General features: G+C 48.5%; 1 protein-coding gene across 1 annotated transcript; it reads left to right on the forward strand.

Annotated features, from left to right (window-relative positions):
- Positions 1 to 7,930: 7,930 nt before the first annotated feature.
- On the forward strand, positions 7,931 to 8,584 carry LOC133890256 (uncharacterized). The gene has a single exon (XM_062330688.1). The coding sequence runs from the start codon at positions 7,931 to 7,933 to the stop codon at positions 8,582 to 8,584; it is 654 nt and encodes a 217-aa protein (XP_062186672.1).
- The last annotated feature ends 4,799 nt before the right edge of the window (positions 8,585 to 13,383 follow it).

A 13,383-nucleotide genomic window follows, 5' to 3' on the forward strand; every position in this document is an offset into this window, starting at 1 on the left:
GTGATGTGACTCCTAATTTTGATGCTGTGTTTGTGCTTATATGAGAATCATTCGTGTGATCCCCGGTTTTCCCGAGGTGATTTGGTCTCTGGTTTTTGCGCCGCCGGTCTGGTCGTTCGCTTGTTGCCCAGGGACCTTCTTTGTCTGCTTGTTGCCCAGTAGGCTACCTGGCAGATCAACATGGATGGCGCTTTCCCAGCTTCGGCTACTTCGGCGAGGACATTGGAGGTCCGTTCCCCAACCACGGTCGAGTTCATCCATGCAGTGCGCATGTCCGGGTTCTTGGGTTCTTGGATGACGAGATCATCCGAGTAGAAGAGGAGGTTGAAGGTGGCAAACATTCATCGTTGGCTTCGCGAATTGTGGAGGTTGTGGCTAAGAACCTCAACAGCCAGGGCAACGCCGATCTAGTGCCAAAGTTGTGCCTGCATCCTTCTGGAAGGGGCCTTCCTAGATCTTCACCTCCGTTCGTTCAGCGTCAGGGAGTAGGGCCTCGCCATCACCGGAGAGTTTCACTACGTGTTTGAGAGATAAGAGAAGAAGGGAGATGAGAAAGCACAGAGGTGAGAGGTGGGAGACGGTAGTTTGTTGTTCATCATTCGACAATTGTTAACGGAACATCTGGTACAATATATATGGACTTGCCGGGTAAGACTTGCTCACCGGTCACTCACGCTTACAAGGCTCACTGGCCCATGCTACGACTCCTTCCCAAGCCCAACACATAAGCCTTCCTTTCTTGCTCCTTCAAACTCCAACTGTCTTCCGCATTCCTTTCTTCTTCTTCAACTCAGCTTCCTTCAGGATGCCCATTGCCGCCAGCACGGCTATGACAATGCCACCCCCTTTAGATCCAGCTTGCCCCCAAGCTGGAGCATGCGTAAAGCGAGACTTGAGTACCTCATAGTCTTCCTAAGTTGTGAATGCCGGAGGAAGCGCGTGCCAGAGGATCAAAACTTGTAGGTGTGCAGCGTTGCTGTGCTTCACCAATCTCCAGTCCATGATTTCTTCAGGAATTGTGTTAGCCACCGAAAGATCTTCCACAACAGGGATTGTAGCGAACACTAGGGACTGGTCAGGCACAAAAGATTTAAGTTGAGATACATGGAATACCGGGTGTACCTGACAACCGTCCAGCAAAAGCAGGCGGTAAGCTGAAGGCCCAACTCGAGCTTGAATTTTATATGGACCATAATATTTGTAATCCAACTTATTATAAGGGCATTGACCACCGATGCTTGAGCATATGGTTGGATTTTGAGAAACACTTTCTCACCAATTTGGTACTCACGGGCTGTTCTCATCCTGTCAGCCACTTGCTTGCTACACAATTGAGCTTTCTGCAGCTGGGTCTTCAGAAGCTCAAAATAAAGTGCGTGCTCTTTGAACAAGTTAGTAACCTCGGAATTAGAGACGTGTGAGATCAGGGAGGATACCATAGTTGGGTTCGGTTCCATTAAGTGCTTTGAATGGTGAACACTACAGTGAGGTATGAAAACTAGTCTTGTACCAAAATTCAGCAATTGGAAGCCACTGAACCCACTTCTTTGGTGTCTCATGTATTGCATACCGTAGATACATCTCTATACATTGATTAACTTGCTCTATTTGTCCATTCGTTTGAGGATGATAAGCTGTGCTCATGGCTAGAATTGTGTTCCAAGCTTTGAATAATTCCTTGTAGAATGAGCTTGTCAACACTCGGTCCCTGTTAGAAACAATAGAGCAAGGGATGCCATGGAGCTTAGCCACACTTGTTGCTGTATAGGGGTGTCGCAATGGAATGAAGTGTGAGTACTTGGTGAAATGGTCCACTACAACCAAGACTACTGAATACCCTCAAAAATTGGAAGCCCTTCGGTGAAATCCATACAGACATCTTGCTATGCCCCTTCGGGTATAGGCAGTTGTTGGAGTAGGCCTGGTGTATTGTAAGTTTTATGCTTGGCCCGTTTACAAATGTTACACTACTTGACAAATTGCTCCACATCATGCTTGAGGCCTGACCAAACAAACAATTTCTTCAATCGTTGATATGTTGCTTGCTGGCCTAAATGTCCACCAATTGGTGTAGAGTGAATAGAATGAACAGTCTTGGTCTGAAGTGCAGCATTAGAACCCAGCCAATTGGTGTAGAGTGAAAGGTGGGAAGATATTGTAAGCTGCAAGGAGAGCTGAGACGCTCATTGTAATCCCTTGCATTGTACACATCCCTGATATGGTGAAGATCGCCGATTGACGCCTGTTGGTTTTTTCCCGCAAGGGTTTTCTACGTAAAAATCGTGTCTCGTGTTCAATCCTGTCGTGCTTTATTTCTAACATTTGTGAAATCTGGTAGTGCTAAAACTGGTGTTTGAGTCATGTCTGCTTTCAATTTATCAAATGCTTGTTGAGCTTAATCAGTCCATGGGAACTGCTTCTTTTGGAGTAACCGAGTAAGAGGTTTAGCAAGTGTTCCATATCCCTTAACAAATTTTCTATAGTACCCAGTGAGACCAAGAAAACCCCCTAAATCAGTGACTGAACTGGAATGGGCCAATTTAGCATAGCTTCACTTTTCTGACGATCTGCTGTCATCCCTCTTCCAGAAATTTTGTGGCCTAAGTATTCCAATTGAGGTTGAGCAAATGAACACTGAATACCAGAGATAAGTGATGAACATGGTCTTCCATGGTTGAGCTGTAAACCATAATATAAGAATGAATTTCCTGATATATGGAGCAAAACTGAATTCATCAAGCATTGGAATGTAGATGGAGTATTGGTGAGGCTAAAAGGCATCACCCTAAACTGAAATTGGCCATGATGTGTCTTGAATGCAATGTTGGGCTCATCCCCTTATGCCATTCTTATCTGATGGAAGCCAGCTCTCATGTCCAATTTGGAAAATAGTGTTGAACCAGCTAATTTATCCAGAAGTTAATCCACAATAGGAAGAGGAAACTTGCTCTTAACTGTAATGTTGTTCAACTTTCTAAAATCTACACAAAAACGCCAACTCTCATCCTTTTTCTTGACCAAAAGAACTGGTGAAGCATAAGGACTTATACTGTGTGTTATGGTGCCAGCTTGTAACATCTCCTCAACTTGGCGTTCAATCTCATCCTTTTGCAGTGGAGAGTATCTATCAGGCCTGGAATTCACTGGTGCAGATCTGAGAAGTAAATTGATAGTGTGATCAAACTTTCTATGTGAAGTTGCTGCAGCAGTTGTTGAATTAGTGAAGGAGGTGTTGGTGGAACCAATTCAAGCACTTTTTCCAATGGAACTGCTGCCCAGATTTCATTTCCCCAAGTCCATTTGCACCAGTTGTTAACTGTCATTGGTTGAATGTCATTTGTGTGAGGAGGTAAGATGCCTTGCATCGTGACTGTCTTGCCCTCACTCTGAAATTCCACCCACTTTTCAGCCTAATGATAGGTCATTAGTCCCCATTGTTCCAACCAATCCATGCCTAAAATGGCATCATAGCCCCGCATGTCAAGCACTTTCATGTCATAGTGGAAGGTGTGATTTGGCAACCACCAAGTGAAACTAGGAATTACTAAGTCACAGACTCACAGCACAATGTATCCCCATTTTCCACCTGGATTGTCTGAGGTGGAATTGGATGTAGCTGTCAACCAAGTTTGGAAACAAAAGATTTATCCACAAAACTATGAGAACTTCCAGAGTCCAAAAGGATTAACATTACTTGATTCTTAACTAGAGCTCGAATTTTGATAGTTTTAGGGCTACCAGAACTTGACGAGGCATGTATGGACAACTGAGGATCAGCTGTTTCTACAGTGTCTGTGGAGACCAACATATCTAAGAGCTCATTTGAGAGCATAGGTGAATCTTCAGTCAACTGTATTGCTTTGACTTGAGCTGGTATTGTTGTAGGACATTGATGGCCTTGATTATATTTGTCTCCACATTTGAAGCATAGGCCATTAGTCTTTCTGTACCCATGCAATTGTTTTGCCTTCCACAGACCGCTTGATGGTAGTGAAGTTTTGCTGTCTGACTTGATAGTGTTGGCTGACACATGTTTACTGGCAGTAAAGTTGAGAGGCTCATGGAGCCATACCTGAACACTTTCTTGAACCAATGCTAGTTGTCCTGCCATACTCATTTTGTCAGGGAGCTGAATTTCAACAAAAGCTCTTATATCCATATACAGGCCCATAATGAATTGAGTTACTAGCAGAGTCTCACTCAGGGAATTGTCATTTAGGCAAACATGATACATAAGGTGTTCGAACTGCCTCTTATAGTCCTCCACCGAGCCAGTCTGCCGCAGAGATAACAATTCCATAAGTTTGTTGCGATGGGTATTGACTTCAAACTCAGCGATGACTGCTAAACTGAACTGAAACAATCCAAATGTGGGTGCGACAGCTTATAGGTTTGGAACCAATGTGCTGCATTGTCAATCAAGTGAATACTTGCTACCGTGACCTTAAAGCTATCTGGAATCTGGTATAAAGTGAAGAATGATTGACACTTATCCAACTAGATACGAGCATCCAAACCATCAAATTTGGGGAAATCAAGTTTATGCATCTAGCATCAGCGTGATCGGTAGCATTGAGTGAAGGGGAGGGGTGCTGGGTGGGTATCACCTGCGGTGTGGGTGGTGGAAACGACACCTGAGGTGGAGGTTGCGGAAGAATCTGAGAACCCTCTGGGCGAACACCGATGATGCCATCACCAGCGCGCAGAGGCATGGTCAGAGGAGGAGGCGCCGCAGCCTTCAATGAATGCGTGATGTAGACGTGCTCTTGCTGGACTTGCTCGATGATGATCATCGACAAATCCACCTTGGTTTGTAGCTGATCCAACTGCGTAGCTTGACTCCTAATCTGCGAGTCCATGTTAGTGAGTTGCTGCTGCACGAGATCGAGGGCCTTCAATTTCTCCATAACGCGATCCTCGAAAGATTCCATCGCGGCCACGATCAGACGCACTGTCGCATTGGAACGTGCTGGAGCTGTGGTGTAATCTCCTCCAAACCGATCGAACCAATCAGGATTTACAGCGAGCAGCTCGAAAGCACGGCAAACCTTCCGGGAATTACCGATTAAGGCTGAGAGACTAGAGAGAATTCAAGCCGCGGATCACCGAATTCTGATACCAAATGTAGTGCCTCGCCATCTTCATAGAGTTTCACTACGTATCTGAGGGACCAGAATCGGAGAGGAAGAGAGACGAGAAAACACGGAGGCGAGAGGACGGAGATGGTAGTTTTCTATTCATCATTCGACTAATGTTAATAGATCATCTGGTACAGTATTCATGGACTTGCCACAGTATACATGGACTTGCCAGGCAAGACTTGCTCACCGGCCACTCACGCTTACACTGTCTCGCGCCAACACGGCTGTGACAGGGAGGTGGGAAGTCTTGAGGTTGGATCATGCTCCCATGGTGAGGGCCGCTGCCCAGGCGCCGACTGCAACCAGTTATGGCTCTGGGCAATTTTCTTTTATTAGAGACGTTGGCGCCTAAGCTCAGAAAGTGCAATCTCAATCTCGACAATCAATCCAAGGTTCCTTCCTCTAATTCTCTGAAGGTAAATTTGGAAACTAATCATCGCCCATGCGCCCGTAGTCTGAAGGATCTATTTGGCGAGATATGGAAAAGGCATGCTACCAAATGTCAGGAACCTCTTGCCATATCCGATGGTACAGTGCATCTTTCCTCTCCTATGCTCGTTCGGCCAATCCAATTGCATGCACCTCTTGCTGTCTCTCCAACCTTTGCGTAGGTAGTGATGGCAGGAGAAGTGTAGGCAGAAACCTCTCCAACACCGGCGGCCAAAACCAGGGAACAGATGCGGGTGCCACCGGCCAAAACAAGCAGGATGCACTCGCTGTGAGCGTGACGGGCCGGAAGGCCGGTAGCCATGGTGACGGCTCTTCCTCTGGCGCCGGTAGGTCTCTTCCTTTTGGAGGACATGGTTGGAACAACCCGGCTTGTAAGGGGGTTCCTGTCTTCCAATCACTCGCTGAAGTCAACTTGGCGACAAACCTTGGCGGGTTCGGCGGATTGGCCAGACCTGGCTCCGCACAAGGCGGCCACTTCACGTTCGGTGCTGGCCCTCTTGCTCGACCGCCACCGGGAGGGCGCCCTGGTAGTGGGCATCACGCAGGATGTCGGGGGCGCAACCTTGGCAGAACACCGAGCTCCTCGAAGGCTCCAGAGGGCGGGAACACTGCTTGGCTTGCAACGGCGACTTTTCCAATCCAGGAGCAGACGGGTCCCAAGCCAATGATGTCAAACTGAATGCTAAGAAGATGTACTATTTCCAAAGCAAAACAAAGGGCCATTCGATGGAAGCTTGCGAATCGTGTCATCTGTGACAAGCATGGTGACCCCATGTCAACTAAGTGCCCGATCCTGAGACTTCCCAAGACGAATGCCACAATCTTTGGTTTCGGAGGAGACAAGCTGGGCTTCTTTCAGGTTCCTCCCTCGGGACAGAAAGGCGTCGAGCTACAGGCGCCACCTTCAGCCTGGGTTAAGGTCTCAGGTATGAAGTTGTCCGCAGACATAGTACAGAATTAACTTACATGAAGGATCAACCCTAACTAGAGCTCGGAGGCTGTTCCACATGAGGCTAATAGCTATCTTGTGGCTTTTCTGGACTCGGATGAGCTTACCTAGGTAGTTGACGCCGAGTTCCATCTCAAGTAACACGGGGCTACCATCTCAATTGGAGAGTGGAAACCGTCTGGTGAGCCAACGCCTCCGTTACTGGGTGCATATTGTAAGAATTCCCTCGGCTTTCCGGCATTATTTGGGCATCTAGGCTATCGCAACAATGATTGGTGCTCTGTTGAACATTGACATGCAGTGTCTACAGCGTCGTGGCATTGTTCGTGTGTCGAGATGGATCTTATGGATGCTAGTTTGATACCCACAATAATGGATGTGGCCCTTAGTCTTGCAGGCTACGAAATTACCTTCTCCATTGAAGACCCGAGTTTTGTCATCGAAGGTGCTTCTTCCCTCTTCTGATGAGGATTTCAATGGTGATGAGGACGACTTGCTGGACAATGATCAAGATGTCGATCAGGACCAAGCCAAAAGAATAAAAATAACAGTTCTTCAATGGGGCTTCTCTAGCAAGATTGTTGGACTTCATGGGCCTTGGGGACTCGTTTCATGATAGTGCGGAAGCAAGGAGTTCGTATACGGCTATAGCATTATTCATATGTGCATAAAGTTCGAGTCAGAGTCGGATCGTGCGATGACACGATTTGTGTTAGGATTCGGAGTTAGCAGGTCGCTATAAATATGAGTTGTAATCTCTATTTTTTGTAAGCAAGACACAGAGTCGTGCAAGTCACAAGTTGAATAGAGTCTAAAATTTCCTCCAGAGAGTTTTTGCCTTGTTTTATTATTCTCGTCTAGTTTCTGCTATTTGACGTTCTATTTGCTTCTCATCAAGATACGTGAGTTTCGTTCTCGCCGAGGATTACACGACTCAAGAATAGCTAGGCGTTGCTGGTCGATCGACGTGATCGAGAACATCACGTACACGGCGGATAGCCAGACTAGTCGTGGTTGAGCACGTACGACTAGTCGCTCTTCTGGTCACTCGGGTGGTCAAGAAGCCTGGTCGCTTGCGTTGTCGCGAATCCGGAGTGGTCGTACCCAACATATGGTATCAAAGCTCGTAGTGCGTAGCACTAACTCGTGAAGATATCGATCGTACCTCAGGGCGAGGTGGCGCGGGAGAGCGGCGGTCGGCCGTTCCTGTACCCGCAGTTGACGACGACGAACTACACGACCTGGGTGATTCGCGTTCAGGCGATGATTGAAGATCAAGGCGTATGGGAGGCAGTCGAGCCAGCGGGGTGATTCGCGTGCGGTCGTTGATGAGAAGAAGGATAAGAAGGCGAGGTCGCATCTCTTCCAAGCGCTCCCGGAGGATCTCCTAATGCAGGTGGCAAGGAAGAAAACTGCGACGGAGGTCTGGGATTGTCTCAAGACAAGGTTCATCAGCGCGGATCGTGTCAAGAACGCGTGGCTTCTAACGTCGAAGAGCGACTTCAACGCTATGCACATGCAGGAGGGAGAGAGCCTGGACCAATATGCCGGAAGGCTCAACAGCATGTCCATCAGGTACGCAAACCTAGGGGAGACGCTCGATGACGCTGCATTGGTCAAAAAGCTGTTCAACACCGTGCCGAATCGATTCCTGAGTGTGATCGCCGGGATCGAGCAGTTCTACGACCTCGACAAGATGTCGTTCGAGGAAGCCATGGGGCGGCTTAAGGCATTTGAAGAACGTACTCACCCGCATGCATACAGTGGCAATAGCATTGGCGACAACCAGCTCCTGTTCACTCAAGCCGAGTGGCAGGCGTGGCAGAAGAAGGATGGTGGCAACTCCTCGTCAAGCAAGAAGGGCAAATCCCACCTTGCTTCAGATAGTAGCAACCGTGGCCGGGGTGGTCGTGGATGCGGTAGAGGCCGTGGCAGAGGTGGTCACGGCGGGATGTCGTGCAATGACAAGGAGAGCGGCTCAGGCGGTGGTTACCGCAACAAGAGCCACATCAAGTGCTTCAATTGCTACAAGATGGGGCACTAAGGGAACGAGTGCAAGGCACTAAAGAAGAAGGAAGAGGAGACACATCTGACTCGTGCTGACGACACCGAGCTGGCCCTGCTACTCATGGTGTCAGAAGAGCCAGCACAAGAATAGTAGCACCAACGGGGAGCTGTACTGCTGAATGAGGAGAAGTTGAAGCCAGAACTATGCGACACAATGGAGGGAGGCTTCAGCTCTGAGGTCTGGTACCTAGACAATAGGGCCAGTAATCACATGACCGGTGACAAAGAGAAGTTCAAAGAGCTGGATGAAGATGTCACTGGCAAGGTGAAATTCGGGGATGGCTCCACGGTGCAGATCATGGGCTTAGGGTCTGTCGTGTTCAGCTGCAAGAACGACGACCAGTGGCTGTTGCAGGAAATCTACTATATTCCAAGACTGTGTAGCAATATCATCAGCCTTGGACAACTTACCGAAGTTGGACACAAGGTGATCATGGATGCTGAACATCTACGTGTGTATGATAATAGTCCTGCACAGTTGCTGATGAAAGTGAGGTGAACTCCAAATCGCCTCTACAAGATCGAGCTGTATCAAGCAATGTTGGTGTGTCTCTTAGCCAGTCTTCAAGACCCTGTGTGGCTTTGGCATGCGAGACTCGAACATGTCAAGTTCACTGCTATGAAGCTGCTCATCGACAAGGGGTTGGCGGCAGGAGTGCCGCCGATCACACACCCGAATGAGTTATGTCATGGGTGTTTGCTGGCAAAGCAGGCGAGGTAGCCATTCCTGGCAGTAGCAAATTTCAGGGCGGAGAAGCCACTGGAGTTGCTACATGCTGACCTTTGCAGGCCGATCACACTTTCGACACTCGTCGGTAATAGTTACTTCATGTTAGTTGTTGATGATTACTCACGGTGGATGTGTGTGTTCGTGACCAAGTTGAAGGACCAAGCTTACTCCGTGTTCAGAAAGTTCAAGTTGCAGGTCGAGAACACGAGCGAGCAACGCATCAAGACGTTGAGGACTGATCGCGACGGGGAATTCCTCACTGCTGAGTTCACCCGGTTATGCGAGGAGGTCGGGATCAAACGACACCTCACTGTGCCACACACACCATAACAAAACAGCATGGTGGAGTGGAGGAATAGGACCGTGATGGCGATGGTGAGGTCCCTCCTCAAGAGCATGAATGTGCCTGGAAGGTTTTGGGGGAGGCGGTGCAGCACGCGGTGTACCTGCTGAACCACTTGCCGACGAAGGCGCTCGACGAACGCACCCCGTTCGAGGCTTGGAATTGAAGGAAGCCGCATTTGGTGCACCTTCATGTGTTCGGCTGCACTGCACACATGAAGGTGACAACGCCACTTTTGAAGAAGCTCGACGACCGAAGCCAGCCGATGGTGTATCTTGGCATCGAGGATGGCTGCAAGGCGCATCATCTTTTTGATCCAAGGCGCGGGAAAATTCATGTAAGCCGTGATGTTAAATTCAATGAAACCATGTAGTGGAGCTAGTGTACAAGAATAGGTGGCGTAGAGCTGTCTGATTTCGATGTTGAGGAGGTGATTAGCACTGAACCAGCGATGGGTGGTTCTGTGCCACTCGTGGGTGGTCCGGCAGGTGTGCCAACACCCATGGTACATGATGATCTAGCTCCTTTATCGACTCCGCTGGCCGGTGAGGTAACACCAGAAGGGCCAGCAACCAGGACACGCGTTGCGGTACGCACAACAGTCGCCTCTCCAAAAACTCCCACCAATCTAGTGGTGCTGCCGGCACTTGAATTGCCGGTGGATGATCGAGCCACAGCGCTATTGAGCGGGAGTAGCAGCACAAATGAAGGGCCTGTTCGATATAGGAACATTGATGACATCATGAGAGATGCTCCAAGGGTGGATCTCGATAAAGACTTGGAGGCAGAGGTCATGCTCGTGGAGATGGAGGAGCCATATTACTACCTTGAAGCTACTGGATAGCAGGTCTGGGAGGACGCCATGGCTAAGGAGATCGAGTCCATAGAGAAGAATAACACATGGACTCTCACAGCATTGCCAGCTGGTCACAAGCCAATTGGGCTCAAATGAGTTTAAAAACTGAAAAAGAACTCAGATGGAGATGTGATCAAGCACAAGGCAAGGTTGGTCGTGAAGGGATATGTGCAGTGGCAAGGAATCAATTTCGAAGAAGTGTTTGCACCGGTGGCTAGGCTGGACACCGTACGCGTCATCCTTGCTGTTGTAGCCAACCGAGTTTGGTAAGTTCATTTTCTAGATGTCAAATCAGCATTCTTAAATGGTGAGCTTGAAGAGGAAGTATACGTGACTCAGCCGGAGGGATTTATAGTGAGAACAAAGAGCATCTTGTGCTCAAACTCAGCCAGGCGCTGTATAGACTCCGGCAAGCACCACAGATTTGGAATATCCGACTTGATAGAAGCTTAAAGCAACTTGAGTTTGTGAAGTGTGCTCAAGATCACGTCGTATACACAAGAGGTACATGCCAACATGGAGTTATTGTTGGAATATATGTTGATGATCTCATTGTGATAGGAGAAAGTCTAGAAGAGATCATCAGATTCAAGCAGTAGATGATGAGTGAGTTCGAGATGACCAATCTCGGATTGCTCAATTACTATCTCGGGATTGAGGTAGCACAAGAAGATGGGCGAATTATAACCAAGCAAACAATGTATGTGAAGAAAGTTCTTGGTTAATTCGGTATGTTGGATTGCAATCCCACAAAATTTCCGAAGGATCAAAGGGCGCAGCTGCATAAGGATCTAGATGGACAATCGATGGATGCAATCGAGTATCGACACATCATTGGTTGTCTAAGGTATTTACTCCATACAAGACCTAACCTTTCATTTGCTATCGGGGTGGCAAGCAGATTTATGGAGAAGCCCACGGTGATGCTTTACAAGACAGTAAAGCAGATTCTTCGGTATTTAAAGGGCATCGTGCATTATGGTATTGTGTATACCAGAGGAGGAATAGAAGAAGAGATCACCGGGTACACAGATAGTGATCTGACTGGTGACATGGATGACAGGAAGAGTACTGGAGGTATGGCTTTCTATATTAATGATAGCCTGGTGTCATGGAATTCGCAAAAGCAAAAAATGGTGGCTTTGTCTTCCCGCAAATTTGAGTTTATAGCGGCAACGATGGCGGCATGCCAAGCATTGTGGCTTAGAAGTCTGTTGGGGGAGCTGACAGGAGAAGAGCCTAAAGCAGTCAAATTATTTGTTGATAACAAATCAACAATTGCTTTGATGAAGAATCCAATGTTTCATGGCCGTAGTAGACACATTGACACCAAGTTTCATTTCATCCATGAGTGTGTTGAAGAAGGCCAGATTGAGGTAGATTTCATTTGCACGGAGGAGCAGCGAGTTGATGCTCTAACGAAGGCATTGCCGACGGTGAAGCTGGCGGTCATGCGACATCTTTTGGGAGTTCGTGGTCTTGACCCACGACAAGATTAAGGAGGAGTATGTTGGACTTAATCCTTGTCATGGGCCTTAGGGACTCATTTCACGAGAGTGCGGAAGCAAGGAGTTTGTATACGGTTTGTATACAACTATAGCATTGTTCGTATGTGCATAGAGTTCAAGTCCGAGTCGGATCGTGGGATGGCACGATTCATGTTAGGATTCGGAGTTAGCAGGTCTCTATAAATATGAGTTGTAATCTCTATTTTTTGTAAACAAGACACAAAGTCGTGCAAGTCACAAGTTGAATAGAGTCTAAATTTTCTTCAGAGAGTTTTTGCCTTGTTTTATTGTTTTCGTCGAGTTTCTGCTGTTTGACGTTCTATTTGCTTCTCGTCAAGATACACGAGTTCTATTCTTGCCAAGTAGTATGCAACTCAGGAATAGCTAGGCGTTGTTGGTCGATCGGCGTGATCGAGAACAGCACGTACACTGCGGATAGCTAGATTAGTCGTGATCAAGCACGTACAACTTGTTGCTCGAGTGGTTGAGAAGTCTGGTTGCTTGCGTTGTCACGAATCCGGAGTGGTCACGCTCGTGATCCAGTGATCAGACCCAACAAAGATGCCCTATTCTAGATGAGCGACACCTAATCGCAGTGACTCCCTTCAGCATGGCGGCCCCGAAATTGCCTTCGTCTACTTTCTACTGTGGCCACGAGCTTTCAGAACCGACAAGATCTTGCGCCTCCCCTCCCACTGGCCGAGTTCAAGCTCCTTTAAAACTGGCCGAGTTGGAGGATGGGGCGGTAGGTGCTGGCAGTGAGGCCCAGCCCAGCCTGGGCACTGAAAGGGGGAGCACGATGACTAGTCTGCCTGCCGGCAAGGGCCTATCCACGGGGTCAGGAAAGGAGAATCCTCTTCCTGTCTATACCCAGAAACACAAGGCTGCAAGGTGTGCGAATGCTTCTTCTTCGGACATCGCGACTGTAGATCTAGAGGTTCGCGCTGTCTCGAGTGTGCTCACCAAGGGTGGACGGGTTTACACTAAGGCATGCCTTACCAGCAACCTAGCGGCTCAGTACCACACGACAGGCAAGGGCACAAATCTCCCTTCGGTGCAGCGGCATGCAAGGGCGGCCAGGAAGGCCTCTAGTTCGGGCTGTCCGTGGGGAAGTCTTCAGGGTCCATTCCAGTGGTCCTTGCTCTCGCACAGGATGGTGGGGCGCCGCCAAGACTTGGATTACCGGTGCCTAGGAGGCGCCCGCTCCGACTCGTGACGGCCATCAGGGCTTCGGCATGGCGGCATTCAAGCCCACCTGCAGCGACACCCAAGGGGCACCACCTGCGACCTACCTCTGCTCCATTGATGTCTAAGGCCTATGGCCTCTCGTCATTCTGTA

This window comes from Phragmites australis, chromosome 14 (assembly GCF_958298935.1).
Source record: "Phragmites australis chromosome 14, lpPhrAust1.1, whole genome shotgun sequence".
Taxonomy (NCBI): domain Eukaryota; kingdom Viridiplantae; phylum Streptophyta; class Magnoliopsida; order Poales; family Poaceae; genus Phragmites; species Phragmites australis.